Source organism: Hemicordylus capensis, chromosome 8, assembly GCF_027244095.1.
Source record: "Hemicordylus capensis ecotype Gifberg chromosome 8, rHemCap1.1.pri, whole genome shotgun sequence".
In the NCBI taxonomy this organism is placed as follows: domain Eukaryota; kingdom Metazoa; phylum Chordata; class Lepidosauria; order Squamata; family Cordylidae; genus Hemicordylus; species Hemicordylus capensis.
In genome coordinates this window covers 32371604-32387295 of record NC_069664.1, presented here as the reverse complement: position 1 = coordinate 32387295, position 15692 = coordinate 32371604, and the positions used below count along the sequence as shown (strand labels likewise).

Below are 15692 nucleotides of genomic sequence, written 5' to 3'. Positions count from 1 at the left end.
CAATTTCCCTTGAGGGCAGTGTGAGGCAGGATGCCTTTCTGGGCAGGTGCAGAAAATGGTGTGGGAGGCAGTTGGCAAACCTCAGTTGGCTCCTCCCTCCTGGCCTCATATTTCAGCCCCATCCTGTAGCTTACAGGTGCACAGCACTGCCTCCTTGGAGCTGTGGTCAGCTTCGGCTAGGGTAGGGCAGGGCAACCCTAACCCGTTTTGATTCTGCCCGCTGCTTGCTGGCCACCTCCTTTGATGTCCTCCCTAGCTGGAGGAAACAGGCAAGGGGGCTTGGGTGAGGGAAGGAAGCTTGGGGTTCCCCCACATAGGGAATAGGGGTCCCTTAAACTCCTCAATCGCTACTCCCCCCCCACGCCTTTCAAAATTCCTTTGAAGGAGAAAAGTCCTGGGATGTCCCCTGCTGTTGTGCTGCTGGGCCACTGTGTGAAACAGGATGCTGGACTAGATGGGCCTTCTTGGGCCTGATCCAGCAGGGCTGTTCTTATGTTATGTTCTAATCTGCTGCTAGTACCTGTAGTTTGCAAATTAGCAGGGATGTAGGTCAGAGAGAGCCAGAGGCTGGAATTGCGGAATCAAAAAGAAATAAGTCAAGATGAAAAGCTTAACATATATGTTGCTGAAGAGCTCCTTGCAGATCCTATGAGCAGAGGTGATGGTTTTACCTGCTAATTAAAGGTAAAGTGTGCTATTGAATCGGGGTCAACTCCTGGCGACTACAGAGCCCTGTGGTTTTCCTTGGTAGAATACAGGAGGGGTTTACCATTGCCTCCTCCCATGCAGTATGATATGATAATGCCTTTCAGCATCTTCCTAGATCGCTGCTGCCCAATGTAGGTGACTTTCCCGCTGTGCCATTAAGTGGCTGCCTGCTAATTAGCTCTCCCTTAATGGTCTTTCCTCTCTGGTTTTCCCACTCCACCAAGGTGGTCCAAAACCTCCACTGCAGAGCTGGGGTTCAGGATCTTGTCAGTTGTCTTCTGGGTCAGTCACTCCACGCAGGCCGACAGGTTACCCAACAATGCAGCAGGGAGGTGGCTGGAGTTCAGCTTTTCTTCTTTCCACACAGAGCACAATGAAGGTTCTCCAAAATAACCACCTACTCATTCCCGGCGATTAAACAGCAACCAAACTAGTGCGTGCAACGCAGCCTTCTGAACAAACAGATCTTACGCATGCACCAGAGCAGCAGGCCTGCGGCAGTGCTTGGGACCCGGAGTTCACACGCTTTGGCCCTCCTTACAGGGATGATGGGGATTTTCTTTTAAAGGCCATACGCGGGTCTTTGTAGAAAGGGAATGGAGCGGCACAAAACGGGGCTGTGGCAGAGGAAGACCCCCACCGCTGCAACTCGTTTCTCGGGCTGAGGCGTCCTGCGGGGGCGAGTAGAATGCCTCTGAGACGGTGCAGAGTGCCGCAGCAAACAGGAAAGGGCGCGCGAGAGCTGCCGTCGCCGGCAATCACCTCTTTTACAGCAATTACGGTAAAGGGGCCGGGTCGCAACCCCTTCAGAGAGAGAGCGGCAGGTGGGCGGGGCGCAATGCCTGCCGGAAGTGACGCGAGAGGCAGGAAGACGCGTATGTCCACTTGGAAGCGGCGATGGAGCCGGCGGTGGCGGCAGCCAGCTAGCTGACCTTGCCCGGCTGGCCTCCCCTCGCCCTCCACGGCCGCCGTCATGGCCAGCCCGCACCCTGACTCGGCCCCGGTGAGTCTCCTTGCCGCTGATTGGTCGGCGCGCTGGGCTCCTTGCCCGCTATTGGGGAGGGGAGCTTGAGGGGCGGGACTCCAGGTGGCCCCGCTCCTCCGGGCGTGTGCAGTGATGCAAGCGGTGGGCTTCCACCCCCCGGTTGATGACATGTAAATGAGCTCTCCCCCCCCCCGAGTCGGTGGGGCCTCTGAGCCCTTCCTGCGCAGGAGCCTCCTCTGAAAGAGGACCGGAACGCGGGCAGTGGCCTTAATGGCCTCCTTGCAATCCTTACAACAGCCCTGCAAGGTAGGCCTTTGTCCCAGGGGTCACAGAAGGCCGCCATGGCGGAAGTGAGGTGTGGATCAGGGGCTTCCAGGCTCCTGCATGACGCTATGCCTCGTTTCCTCTTTCTCCTCCTCCTCTTTATATACTGCTTTTCAGTAGAAGTTCCCAAAGCAGTTTATACAGAGGACTAATAAATAAATAAATAAGATGGCTGCCTCTCTCAAAGGGTTCACAATCTAAACAACACAATTGTCTGAAGGGTAGACTGTGGCTTGTGCGTGGTGGGAGGGTGAGGCTGGCTGGTGGCTCCAAAGGAGCAAGGCCAGCCCCCTGCTCTCTGCGAGCTGGACCCCTTGGCCGGTGTGCTTTGCCCCAGGGCCAGCTGAGCATTGCTAAGGCTTGGTGGGCAAAAGCCAGCTCTGTGCCCTGCAGGTCACCTTTCACAAGCACTGGCTGCAGGAGATGGGAGAGGCTGCGCCTCTGATGGGATGGGAGGCCTCTCTGCTTGCGCAATCCGGTGCCGGAGGAGCTCTTCCTCTCTCTGGAGAGCAGCGCTTGCTCAATCCCAGGCAGCGGCTTTGTGGGCCGGGCCGAGCCTGGCTGTTGTCATCTGGCAGCTTCTGCTTCCATGCTGGCAGCCGAGCTGAGCATGATACGGGGGTGATCGGGAGGAGGAGGAGGCAGCTCTGTGGCCTTGGCAAGCCCTCACTGGCTGCTTTGAGGCTGCTTCCTGACACTCTTCCTCTGCACACTGCTGCGTGACCTGCACTTTCTCAAGCTGCCTGTCTGCCCCATCCATGCACGCATCACGCCTCCCCACCCCCATGGCTTCAGCTGCACTCTGTTGCCTGCCAGTGGGGCACGTGGCCGTGCCAAAGAGCAGACGGGCTTCGAGAGGTCTGAGGGATGCTCCTGAAGTGTGGCCTGGATTGGGACCCCAGTTGGCTGTCAAACAAGGCAGGGATTAGGGGAACTGGATGGCAGAGTCACCTGTGCCTGCTCCTCAGACCCATCACAGAGGAGTGGTCGAATATCTGGGTTGCCAGTCGGGCTTCTCTACGCCAGTGCAGTTCTGCAGTCAATGCAGCTGCAGAATTTTTGCACAAGTGTGGGACTTCCACGTTTTGGCACCCTGAGAGTCCCTTCTTGTTAAGAGAAGGTCCTGGTCTTTATCTCTGCCCCTCCTATCAGCTGCTGGGATCTGCTCCCCATTGCTAACTAAGCAAAGAGGCACCTTTTAAAAGTGGCTATTCTCTTGATTGAGCAGGGGAGAGCAACTGGCCCTATCCATCTCCAGCACAGCATCCCTCCAGTGGCTGGTGTCTATCTTAAGCTTCTTTTTTAGATTGTGAGCCCTTTGGGGACAGGGAGCCATCTTTATATCTATTTATATCTATGTAAACTGCTTTGAGGACTTGTGTTGAAAAGCGGTGTGTGTGTGTGTGTATTTGTCGTCATCGTCACCGCCCCACCAATGCCCCATCGGTGTCCTTTCCCCAGTCTCCCTGGATCTGTTTGTTTTGCCCACCTCCTTTCAGTTTTTTGTCCCAAAGATTCAAATGCGTTAGGCGCCCCCATACTGCATGTGCACTTCGTTGCACAGAGGACAGCCAAGCCTCTGCCCAGCCTCGGAGGCAGCTTCCGGCTGCAGAAGCTGGGGCAGAGCACAGGCAGTCTTGCCCGTTGGCTGAAGCCGGCCGGTCGACTTCCGGTGTCCGGCTCAGAGAGACGCTTGGCTGCTGTGCAGCTTGCTCGGGTCTCCTTCCTCACGCCATCCTTTCCTCCTGTCCCCAACCTCGCTGCAGATAAGTGGGTCAAATGACTCTTGTTCACTTGTGAAAATGGCCCATTGTGAGCTGCTGGGGGGTGGCGGGGGGGGGGGACGCGCCTTCCCTGCCTGTCTTTCCTAGAACAGTTTTCTTTCTGTGCAGAACCTGCGTGGTCTTGGCAGCTGCAGCTCCTCCAGGGCCTCGCTCTCCCTCCCCTGCCCCCTCCCCACTGGGAAGGCCTCTCCCTCCTTATCTCTCCCTCCACATTGGGCTGGGCTGGCAAGGAGGAGAGGCGGCCTCAGTCAGAGACCAGGGCAAGGCAGCAGCAGGGCTGCTCTTCCGCTTGCTGGTGGCAAAGCCCCATTGTGGCTTCGGGCTGGGGGAGCGCTGCTGGGATGGCAAAGGTGGCGTTGCAGCAGGAGCAGGTAAGGGGCGGCGTTTCTTGGGGAACGGGCAGGGCTGGTTGGAAGAAGGTTTCCCAGTCCTGCCTGCCTGCTTCAGTATTGTAGGAGCCAGCCCTGCCTTTCAAGGGGTTGGGGAGCCTTCTTGCTCCGGATTAGCAGCCAGGGAGTCACACTTCTCCTCTTCCCTTTAAACACACACACATACACCGGCTGCTGTGCTTTGCTCTTTGTCTCTGGTTGCAGAGTCTTGCGCCTAAAAGTGTCAGACTTGCCCAACTCATGATTCTGAAAATTATTACTTGTCCAAGCCACTTGAGTTGAATGCGTGCCTCTTAACTGCCTTCTCCTGCACATATGGTTCGCCTTAAGCACCCCCCCCCCCGCCCCCCTGCTCTCTTTTAACTGGGGGGCCTCTGCAGTCTGTGCCACATTGCATTGCCTGGTCTGAGGCCGGTGGGCTCTGCCTTTGGGCAGGAAATGAGGCTGGAGACCTTTCGTTCTTGTCTGGCCTTGGATTCTCTTTGGGAGCCAGAAAGGGGTCATCAGCTGAAATCTCACTTTTCAAACATAACAAGAGAGAACTACTTTGCAGGAGGAGAATGGCTTGAAAAAGCAGACGATCCGCGTGGGAACCCGGAAGAGCCAGGTGAAGCCTCCTCCCTACTTGTTCTGATGCCGTCTCTGGCATTCCTCTCTGCCTCTTCTGGGCCTGCTCCTTTCGAGACGGGGAGAAGAACTGTGTGCAGGGCATGATGTGAGGGTTCGGGTGGATTTCTGCAGGAGCGGTGTGGCGTTTCCTCTCTGGGCCATTATGACTAGGGGATCTCTTGGCTGCCCCCTTCTGAGTCCCTGTCTCTTTCCTGTTGTTGCTCTAACTCGGCATCAGTCCTGGGATAGGGTGGGTTTTTGCTGCATCAGCGAGAGCCCTTCTGCCACTTTCCATCAGTCCTGGCTTTAGACGGAACAGTCTTAAAAATGTCCTACCCTTGAAAGGAACTCTCAAAACTCACTGGAGCTCGCCCGAGGACTGGGCTGGATCCTCACTTCCCCCACTCTGAGCTGGGAATCCCCGCAGCCTTTCCCCCTTTGCTAAGACGGCCTTGAAAGACCAGGCCTGGAAGGAGAGACCCAAGGCCCCGCGGAGCTTGGCGGTGTGGAAGGAGCGGGGGCAGCAGACGCGGGAGAGCCCTCACCAGCTGCCGCCACGTGTGCCCGTGTCCAGGCTCAGCAGCAGAGCCCAGGTTTCCCCAAAGACCTGAGGGAGGGGCCGGCTTGCAGCAGGAGATAGTGCCCCACCCTTGTGGCTGAGGCTAATCTCCATCTCCCTGCTGCTGCCCCACCAAACCCCCTTCCTCAGTGGGGGCCTAGCCAGGGGCGGGCCTAGGGACATCTTGTGCCTGTGCGGGGGGGGGGGGAGGCAGGAGCAGCAGCAGCAAGGCCCAGACTGATGAGCTTGCATCACCCAGACCGTGAAGCGGACAGCCGCCTCTCCCCAAGCGCTTGCATTGCAGCACGATGTTGTGCAAAGGCACCCTTTCCGCAGCAGGCCGGAGGAGTGTCGGCCGTCTGTCCATCCTGTGGAGTGGAAACGGTCTTGGCTGGAGGATTGGTTCCCCTTGCCGATGGCCTTTGCCTTCTCTCCTTTGCAACTGCAGCTGGCCCGCATCCAGACCGACAGTGTGGTGCAGATGCTGCAGGAACGCCACCCCCACCTCTGCTTTGAGATCGGTGAGCATCGGTGGCGGGAGGCCCCAAGGGCTGCTGGAGGAGCCCAGCCAGGGTGGGGGCTCCGGGGTCCAGGCACTGGCGCGCATCGCGCTTTAGGGTGCTCCTCATGGGGAGTGGTCTCAGCTCCTGCTCAGCAAGCAAGTCCTCCCAGTGGTCTGCGCAGCAGGAGGAGGGAAAAGCGGCTTCCCTTTGGGCTGCACGCTAAAGAGCAACTCCAAGGAGACCCCGGCAGGAGCCCCGGGAGTGGCGCCATCTTTGTCCTGCCCTGCTGATGGCACTGGATTGGGTCACGGCAAGACTGCTTTGTGCTGTGCTTCCGGAAGCAAAGCAGCGGCGGCCTGGGAAGCCCCCCTTCAGCCCATCTCCGAGTTGGTGGGGGCCCCCCGTGTCCTGGTCCCACCACGTCCGCCCTCAGCTGCCCTTTTCCTTTCTCTCGGAATAGTTGCCATGTCGACCACTGGAGACAAGATTCTGGACACGGCTCTGTCCAAGGTGAGCGCCTTCTGCTCCCGGGGTGAATGTGGTTGGCCGGTGGCGGGAGGTTCAGACCGGGCCGTAACGCTCCCTTTCTGCTCCCAGATCGGAGAGAAAAGCCTCTTCACCAAGGAGCTGGAGCTCGCCCTGGAAAGGAATGAGTGAGTGCTCTTGGGCCAGAGGCACACGGGAAGGGGCGGCTGGTGCCTGCAGAGCCAGGATTGCTGGGCCTGAGCGAGGCCTTTCCCTCTGCCCCAGCTTGGCAGGCAGCAATTCCGGGGAAGGAAAGGCCAAGTGTGGAGCAGAAGGCGGGAGAACACCCTGTCTGTCTGGGTCTGCCCTACTGTCCAGTGGTTTGGTTTTCCTGCCCTTTCGGCGGGGATCAAGGTGTGCTACAGCAGCAGGCCCTAAATTTCATTTTTTCTAAACTGTTAGTATCACAACAGTCCTGAAAGGTAGGCTGCGCCGGGATTGACTTGCTCATGGAGACCAGCAAATGTAACAGCTGCACAGGAATGTGAGCCTGGCTCATGTATGCCAAGGCCCTGGACCTCTCTCCCGCCTTTGACGCTGCGCTGGATTCTCCGGTCTGGTGCTTGCAGTCTCCCGCCTGAGCCTGGTTGCTCTGCTTCTCTGCTTCCAGGGTTGACTTGGTGGTTCACTCCCTGAAGGACCTGCCCACGTCGCTCCCTGCCGGCTTCACCATCGGAGCCGTCTGCAAGTGAGTCCGAACTGTGCTGCCTGCCTGGGGCCGTGTGCTGTGGCGCTTGGCTGGCAGCTGACCCTCTGCTGAACTGGACATGCATCGCTCAGGGTGCTTGAGGCATGAGGGGGAGGGGCGGTGGTGGCACTGCCCCCGCCAGCGGGTGATGGGCTGCAGAGTCCTCTGAGAGCAAGGAGGGGGGGGCTGTTTCCGGGGGGAGGATCCGATCCGTGGAGCTCCAGCGTTCCCTCTCCCAGGAGATCAGGAGCAGCTGTTTTGGTCGCTCAGCAGCTCTGCTGCCTGAAGCCCTCCCCGCAACTCTCCGGTTCTTTGCAGGAGAGAGAACCCCTGCGATGCTGTCGTCTTCCACCCCAAACACACGGGGAAAACCCTCCGCAGCCTCCCTGACAAGAGGTGAGTGCTCCTTTTTTTGCACCCTCCTGCAACCCGGCCAGATCTTGCCTAGCCTCTGTCCTGCCTGATGGGGTGGGAGGCAATTTCAAGACCCAGTCTGCCTCTCCAGGAAAGCAGCCTTGTGCCCAGTGGGTGGTCGGAATTCATTCCTAAGAGATCATGTACATCTGAGATCCCTCCTTGCCAGAGACCCTGATGAGTTGCTGTTGATCAGAGCAGACTTGCTGGGCGAATGGTTGGACCTGGCTTGGCAGCGGGGAAAGGAAGGCTGGCGGAGTGGTGTGTGTGTGTGTGTGTGTGTGTGTGTGTGTGTGTGTGTGTGTGTGTGTGTGTGTGCGCCAGCCAGGGATGGGGAGCCTGGAGGTGCCGATCACCCTCGGATGCTGGTCTGATGTTGGCTTCCCTGCAGCGTGGTTGGGACCAGCTCCCTGCGCCGGGCGGCTCAGCTGAAGAGGAAGTTCCCTCAGCTGCAGTTCAGGGACATCGTATCCTTTCCTGACTCAGCAGGGCGTGGGAGGGAGAGGCGGGGGTGTGTGTCTGGGGGTCCCCTCTCTGCCCCCAGAGCTTTGCTTTGCTTTGCAAAAGGGGCCGGGCCTTCCCAGGGAGCAGGAGGCAGGTGGGAGTTCCTTGCTGCAAAAAGACAGCCCCGACAAGGTGGGTCTCCCTCTCTGGAAATGGGGTCTGGGCACAGCCCCTTCTCTAAAGCCAGCCTGGCTTCCAGCCTGAGTTGTCCAAGGCCGGGTCTGGCACTCAGCGGAGCGTCTGCCTTGTGACCTGGAGGAGTGGCCCGGCTCTTCCCCTTCCGAGAGGGGTGGCTGAAGCGAGTGGGGCCTGGCCCCCCCCCCTCGATCCCAAGGGGGCTTGGGTTCTTGTGGCAGCGGCCCCCCAGGAGCAGACCAAGGGCCACCCAGTTTCCGCTGTGGGCCAAGGCCCCTTGTTTTCACTTAAGCCTCCCTGCAGAGGGGAAACTTGAACACGCGCTTGAAGAAGCTGGAGGAGAAGGAAGACTTCAGTGCCATCGTCCTGGCTGCTGCGGGCCTGAGGCGGATGGGCTGGGACGGCCGCATTGGCCAGGTGAGCAGGGAGTGACTCGGAGTGGGGGCCCTCCTGCGCCCCAAGTTCCCTCCGCCAGCTGTGATGCTGACCCTCTGCCTCTTCAGTGCCACAAGGGGGACCCCGAGGAGGGCTGTGCCACTTCCCCCCCCCCCACTTCAGAAGCAAGGAGAGGCATTTGTCTCAGCAGGCCCTCCCCGTCTGGCGAGACCCTGGGACTCCTCTCCCAGGAAAGACGGGGTGACCCTTCTGCTAACTTTCATTCTGCTCCTTTCCAGATCCTGAGCCCAGCGGACTGCTTATATGCTGTCGGACAGGTGCGTGTTCTCCCGGCTGTGTGTCCAGTTCAGCTCCAGGCTGCTGCTCCCTCTAGCCCCATGGTCTCTACTCCAGCAGGCAGGGGTTCTCCAGGGCTCCTCCTTAGCACCTGCTAGGGTGGTAGCGACTCTGCAGGGTGGTCAAGCAGTCAGTTCAGGTTTCTCCAATGAGGTGACCACTCTGCAGTTCGCCCTGCTTGCCCCTCATCTCGGGGAGGCCCCCGCACACCCATGCCCAGCATTCCAGGGGCCTTTCTGTGCCCACGTCCCCAAGGGAAGCCTGCTTTGCCGAGTGGGCGGCACCTGTCTGGATACAGCCTGTCCTCCGGCTTCCAGGGGCTGTTGCAGAGAGCCTGCCGGCCCTTGTTCCTGGGGGAGCTGCTGTAAGAGGCTGAGAAGGGGCTGTTGTGCTGCCCGTAGGGTGCCTTGGCGGTGGAGGTGAGAGCCAAAGACCAGGCCGTCCTGGAGATGGTGTCTGTCTTGCACGATGAGGAGACGGTGCTGCGCTGCATTGCTGAGAGGGCCTTCATGAAGCGCTTGGTACGTCGGGGGAGGCCCTCTGCCCCCATGCTGGAGGGCGGGGCGGTGTCGGCCGGTCAGGGCTTCCAGAGGGCCTGGCAGCAGCTTTTCATTAACCTGCCTGGCTCCTTCTCTTCCAGGAGGGCGGCTGCAGCGTCCCAGTAGCGGTGAGCACCCTGTTGAAGGACCTCCAGGTAATGCCAGCACTCGGACCATTCCCTTCTGCTGACTGGCAAGGGGCATCCCTGGCTCTGGAGGGCACTGGGCCTGCGTGTGCATGATGGAGCACCTGTTCTGGGCAACTTCCGCAGGGCAGACAGGTGGAGGTATAAGGGCTCAAGAAGGCCGTCTGAATGGAGAGGGCTCTGCTGGCTGAAAGAGAGAGCCACACCTCCGATCTAAGTTCTCGGCTTGGATTCTGGTCTCTGCCATGAATTAATGCATTTGGTGGCCTCCAGTGATGGTATTACTGGCCTTCCTTACAGGGCTGTTGTAATGTCTCCAGGACATGAAGTATTCAAGCACTCTATATGAAGGCTGGTCATTTTGAATGGCTATTTCTATGTGAGCATCATACTTCAGCATTTTTATTTTATCTGTGCCTGGCTCACAACAGAGGGAGGCAGATAAGAGGATAAGAGTCCCTTCCTGGAGTTCTTTACCTCTATGTGTGTGTGTGTGTATTCCAAATTATAGGAATCTAGTCTTGCTGTAATACTTGCAGCTTGCCTCCAGTTCTAGCCTATTGCATTCATTTGCCTTCTGAGAGGTGAGAGAACCCCGGTGAATTCTCTCCCCTCTGCTAGAGCTCACACTTGCCTCTTCTCCTAGCTCTACTTGACTGGAGCAGTCTACAGCCTCGATGGATCAGAGAGTCTTCGGGAGACCATGCAAGCAAGCATGAGCTTCCCAAATGAGGTACTTGCTTCTGTTGCTTTGGCAAACCCTATGCTTTGGAGTTTTTGGATGGAATAAAACTTCCAGTGTACTGTCTAATGGTGTGTGTACGTGTGTATATACACACACACACACACACACACACACACTCTTACACTTGTAGGTCATTCATAGCAAAAGGGGTGGTAAACAGGAGGGTCAGGCCCCTGTTAGAGGAGCAACTCCCCAGTTCTGGCAGCTTGTTGGTGCAATGGTTTCAGGAGTGGGGCCACCTTTTCCAGCAACATGCGCTGGAGCAGGGCGGGCAACCTTGTCTCTCTAGTGGTTTCTGGACTACAACTCCCATCATCCGCAGCTGCAATAAGCTGGAGCCAAGGCTGCCTACCCCTGCACTGGAGGATGCAGCCTCTTTTGTGACTTCTGCCATGCGGGAGGCCCTCAACATGTCCCCTCCGCCCCAGCTCCCTGAAGGGTGTTTTTGGCATCTTCTGCCTCCAAGTAGGAGTGCCTGTCACCTCCCCTTTCATTCTGCAGAATGAAGATGGGCCTGATGATGACATTCAGCACGTGGGCATCACAGCCAAGACCATCCCTCACCCAGCACAAGTGGCTGCAGAGAGGCTGGGCGTGGAGCTGGCGGAACTGCTGTTGAGCCAGGGGGCAAAGCAGATCCTCAGTGTGGCCAGACAGATGAACGATGCCTGAGAGCGGCCTGGTCACCATCGTCCTCTTCCCAAGAGAGGGCGCAACTCCTCATAGGTCGCCACCACTGTTCACTGGGCCTGAAGGACAGGCTCTGGTCAGTCCCCAGACAAGGCCTGGACTCTGAAAAAAGGGAACTGCTCCAAGGACTCAACAGGGTTGTGTTGTGTGGAGTGCCTGTTTTCTTCTGCCTTACTGTGGTCAAAATGGATTAAAGAGATACAAAGTGGAACGAGTGAAGGGGCTCTCTGGGTTCAGCTGGGCTTCTGTGAAGGGGCCCCTGTGGGCCCTCTGGAAAACAGCACCAGGCCTGCTTTCATGAGCAATGGGTTAGGGTTAGGGCCCTCTCTCTTTTGAGCCAGGCAGCAGCAGATCATCCTAAGGAGCCCGAGCCCTGCCAAGAGGTGCAGCTGTCTATGCTTCCCTGCAGCAGCAAAGGCTGCTCCTCCCAACTCCAGGAGCCTGTCAGATGGAGCTGCAGAGTCAATTGTGCAGCTCTGCCTGGTGAATGGCCAGCCTGCAGGTACCACAGCTCCCGGAACTGGGAGGAGCAGCCTGAGTTGCTGCCAGGAAGTGGACGCAGTTAGCCGGCAGCCCTGGCTCCTGGGGATGAGCTGCTGGGGCGCCCCACTCGGGCCCCGCCCCGAACCGCCGCGGCCCAGCAGCCCTCGCAAGGAAGAGGAATGCCTCCTCCGCCCCTGCAGCTCTGGGTCGTTTGGGCGGCGGCAGCCCACCCTCCTTCCGGTCCGGGCCCGCAAGAGCACCTGAGCCGGCTTGCTTCTGCCCAGCGGGCCTTCCGAGAGCCGGAGACCGCGGCGCCCCCGCAGTGACAGGCCCTGGAGTCTGGCCTCGCGCCCCCGCCATCAAGGCCGGGCTCCAGCGGCGCTGCCTTCTCCCCCGACCGCCCCCGAAAAAGCGAGGACAGCACACTCGAGTCAAACAAAGCCCCTTTAATGAGCCACCTGGACGCAAACGAGGCCCCGAAGAGGCAGCCCCGGGGCAAAGCAGCCGCCCCGCCGCCGAGCAAGGGAGAAAGGCCTGGAGCCTCTGCGTCCATCGAGTCCCGCTCTCCGGCTGGGGGCGCGCCGCGCCTGGATCCCAGCAGGGCGACGAGCCGCTCTCCTCCTGCCGTCGGCGGCATCTAGTACTCCTGCGAGGCCTGGACCGCCGTCTGCTTCTTCTTCTTGGCCGGCTGCGCGGCTGCTCCGGAGGCTGCGCCGGCCTTGCGCGGCAAGAGGGCGGCCGGGATGTTGGGCAGGACGCCGCCCTGGGCGATGGTGACGCGGCCCAGCAGGCGGCTGAGCTCCTCGTCGTTGCGCACAGCCAGCTGGACGTGGCGGGGCACGATGCGCGTCTTGCGGTTGTCCCGCGCTGCGTTGCCCGCCAGCTCCAGGATCTCGGCCGTCAGGTACTCCAGCACCGCTGCCAGGTAGACGGGCGCGCCGGCCCCGACCCGCTCCGCTTAGTGTCCTCGCCGCAGCAGCCGGTGCACGCGCCCCACCGGGAACTGCAGCCCGGCCCGTGAGGAGCGCGACTTGCCCTTGGCCCGCGCTTTGCCGCCGCCAACCTTTCCGCGCCCCGACATGGCGAGCCCTCGACAGCCGAAAGGATGAATGGGAGCAGGGAGAGCGGAATGGAGCAGAAACCCGCGCTTCGCCGATATTTGTAGGCGCCGCGCTTTCTCCTTATTGGTCCCTCCGCTGCCCACATGAGCGCGCTGATTGGGTACGAGTCTACGATTCTCCCGACCATTGGCCGACACCCGCAGCCAGTGGGGAAGCAGCGCGCCAAATTCGAAAAGGGAAGAGGAAAAGCTCGCGAGCGTATGCAAGCAGCGGAGTTCCGTTGCGTCAGCGGAAGAGGCGTGAGGAGACGGAAGAAGGCCCCCACCGCTCCTCCCCAAATTGTGAGTGACTAGTTGAAGGAAATGCCTTTTATTACTGCTTAACACCCAGCGGGAGAGTGAAGAGGGAATCCAAAATATGCCTGAGAAAAGAGCCTCCACCTGCATAAAGGTCTAGGGAAACAAGGTAGGGGTGGTTACCTTCCCGAACAGGCAGGGCCGGACTAGGGGCACTGAGGGGGGAGGGCGGCAGGTTTCGCACAAAATAAGTAATTAAGGGTAGGAGTTGGGCACACTGGGAATATGCCCAGTGGGCCAGTCAGAGCCTGCAAACAGGTAACTATGGCAGATACTGTAGTATTCACACACCTGCCCCCCTCTGTGAGCACCAAAATGGGAAAAGGCCAGTTGCTGAAAGGCAGCAGTGCAGGATTAGCAACAGAGACCAGAACAGCTAATGAGTTTTCACAGGCCTTGCTCCAAGGGGGAGTTGAGGCTTCCACTTCCAGAAGGTGCTTGGCTAAAAAGTGTTACAAATCACCTGTCTTATCCCACCCCAACCCCTTCTCACCCATTTGATGAGCATCCTTCACCAACACACACACCTTTCACACCTATTCTGTCACAGCTTTATTGCAGGGCCACTGGCCGACAGCCCTGACAGATTGCCAACTATTTCACCTCCCTGCTCCCCAACTGTCCAGCCCCATGCCCCACAGGGATGACTTAAGCTCTCCCCGAGCAGGCTTCAGTCCTCAGAATGCAGTGCCCGCTTGTAGTCTGTCAGTCTTCTCTTTATGGATCTCAGGCCAGGGCAGAGAGTGACAGTGCAAGCCCAAGACAGTGGTAACAGAAAAACACAAGGCAAGACAATCTTCCTTGGGGCTGCGGCAGAGAGCTAGATAGTAGTACAGAAGTGGTTTGGCACGGCAGGCCTGAAGAGGCCAACAGCAGGATCATATACTGGCTTACAACCCTACCACCTTTAATAAGACTTGCTTTGTAGGAAATATGTTTTGGGCTTCTGTCTCCCACATCCAGTCTTAACAATCACCTGCTGCTGCTTCTAGACTGCATCACCCACCACAAGACAAAAAAAGAGACATGAACTGACATAACAGCTGTGAGCAGGAGCAGACGATCCTAACAAGCCAGCACACATAGGTGCTAAAGGGGAGATAGCTGTCTCCCCTTCCCGCCCGCTTGATTGCTTCTCTCTCCCACCCCCCACTGCCTGCAGGCTAGCCATTTGTCAGGTAGAGCAATACAGCTCTACCTGACAAATAGCCAGTCTACAAGCACCACAGGGCAGAAGAGGAGAGGAGCAACCTAGTTGCGGGAAGGAGAGGCAGCTGTGCCTCCTTTGGTGCTTCCCCCAATTGTTAGGTCAAGCCATTCCTGAAGGAGGGGAACAAGACTGACCAGGCTCATGACCTCCCATGCCAAGCAGAGTACACCATACATGTGATGGTTCCCTTGGATTTTGGTGTCTGATCCCTTTGCTGAAGGCATTAGTGCTGGCCACGGTAACCCTGAGGGAGAAGCCCAGCAGTCTTCACAGTGGTCCTTGACCGAGTGCAGGAAACTACAGGCCTAGAATACAAGGCCGGGTCCATTTTCCTAGCAGGAGTAAACAGGGGAGGTGGTGATGCGGGACTAGTTTCAGCATGGACAGCTCCGTTCTAGAGTCCTCCTTCAGGTCAGATATGCTCCATAGGAGAGATGTACGCAGAAGCCAGTGCCCTTCCCACCCACCCCCAACCCCAGCAGTCTTTTGACACTTCCTGATCTGCCAGTGCATTAATAAGCTACTTAAAACACATAGTGCAAACTCCTGCACCGGCAGCGGCAGCAGCAGCCTGTCTCCAACCAAGATCCCAAACACATCCAGAGAAAGAGCGGCTGGCATGAGAGGCCTTTTCAAATGCCTTCCTGCACCTTGGGATGGAGACTGAGTGGCAGAGGCCAAGGGCAGCTCTGAGCCACATGCGGGGCAAGCCAGAAGAGGTGGTGGGTCTGGTGCCAGCAGCAGAAGGGAAAGCTCAGACATCATAGAACAGCCGCACAAGCTGGTACCGGACCGAGAAGGCAATGATGCTCCCCGCAATCTGAGGAGAGAGACCAACAAAGGATACGTCGGCACCCAAGAACATGCCTTGTTCCCCACATGCTTGCCAACACTATAATTTTGAGCAACTGTGGAGAAGGGCGCCTTCCCCCCTGCCCCATCAACACACTTGCTGAAAAATTCCACAGGACAAGATGGTTACTGAGTCCGCCTTCAGAGAAGGTGCTGGATAGCAACAGAGGAGCCATCCAGAGCGGTATCCCACCCCAGATGTAGGCTCATGGGGAGGAAACACAAAGCATGACTTGCAGCAGAGGCTCCTGCTGCTCTGGGAGACGCACCCCTTACCTGCATCATCAGCAGCAGAATGGTGAGGGTCCTCTCAGCAGTTGGTCCTCTCAGCTTTATCACAAAGTTAATCAGCGTCATGTTGTTACATTCTATGTATTCTCCGTCCTTGTCAGCTCCTTGACGTACATCCATTATGTGGAGCTTCTCAGATATCTGGAGAAGATTCATTTTATTAGATTTGCCTCTCTATAATTCAGCCAGGAAAGTGATGAGCCCTCCCCTCCTCCATCAGCACAAGCAGGCCCAACCCCCCTCCTGGGAGAGGGTTAGATTCTCTGCTACTCAGCAGGTATCCCCTCTGCTTGGCCCAAGACCCGGCCTTCAAATCAGACTATAGCGATGCTGAGATTGTTCGGGGCATTACCTTGAGGATATGTGCCCCCAAGGGAGAGAGGCTTTTGAGCTTGAATCTTGAATAGCTCATTTCTAGCTTTCCTGTCTCAGGGTTGAATCTGCAGACAGACAGACACAA

The 15692-nt window shown here is 58.1% G+C and overlaps 3 protein-coding genes across 8 annotated transcripts in view; 1 reads left to right on the top strand and 2 right to left on the bottom strand.

Annotated features, from left to right (window-relative positions):
* Positions 1-1250: 1250 nt before the first annotated feature.
* On the top strand, positions 1251-11190 carry HMBS (hydroxymethylbilane synthase). Of its 5 annotated transcripts, none has more exons than XM_053270099.1 (14): positions 1251-1711; positions 4744-4797; positions 5807-5879; positions 6322-6371; positions 6459-6514; positions 6997-7074; positions 7393-7470; positions 7880-7955; positions 8431-8544; positions 8802-8840; positions 9261-9380; positions 9500-9553; positions 10191-10277; positions 10791-11190. In XM_053270099.1, the coding sequence occupies exons 1-14, from the start codon at positions 1682-1684 to the stop codon at positions 10959-10961; spliced, it is 1080 nt and encodes a 359-aa protein (XP_053126074.1). In that variant the 5' UTR covers positions 1251-1681; the 3' UTR covers positions 10962-11190. The 5 variants fall into 5 exon arrangements, with proteins under 5 accessions (XP_053126074.1, XP_053126076.1, XP_053126077.1 ...); XM_053270102.1 differs by having other exon boundaries at positions 1585-1711; positions 4727-4797; XM_053270098.1 differs by lacking the exon at positions 1251-1711 and adding an exon at positions 1834-1999.
* A 703-nt stretch (positions 11191-11893) lies between these two features.
* On the bottom strand, positions 11894-13159 carry LOC128333960 (uncharacterized). The gene is given in 1 exon segment (XM_053270104.1): positions 11894-13159. A coding segment is annotated over 1 exon segment (870 nt). The 5' UTR covers positions 12970-13159; the 3' UTR covers positions 11894-12099.
* Positions 11894-15692, bottom strand: part of DPAGT1 (dolichyl-phosphate N-acetylglucosaminephosphotransferase 1) — a 9297-nt gene continuing 5498 nt past the window's right edge. For both annotated transcript variants that reach the window (XM_053270097.1, XM_053270096.1), the window contains exons 8-10: positions 15585-15672; positions 15218-15373; positions 11894-14909 (exon numbers count right to left, since the gene is read on the bottom strand). In XM_053270097.1, the coding sequence (XP_053126072.1) occupies positions 14844-14909; positions 15218-15373; positions 15585-15672 (310 nt within the window). In that variant the 3' untranslated portion in view covers positions 11894-14843. The remainder of the gene's footprint in view (positions 14910-15217; positions 15374-15584; positions 15673-15692) is intronic.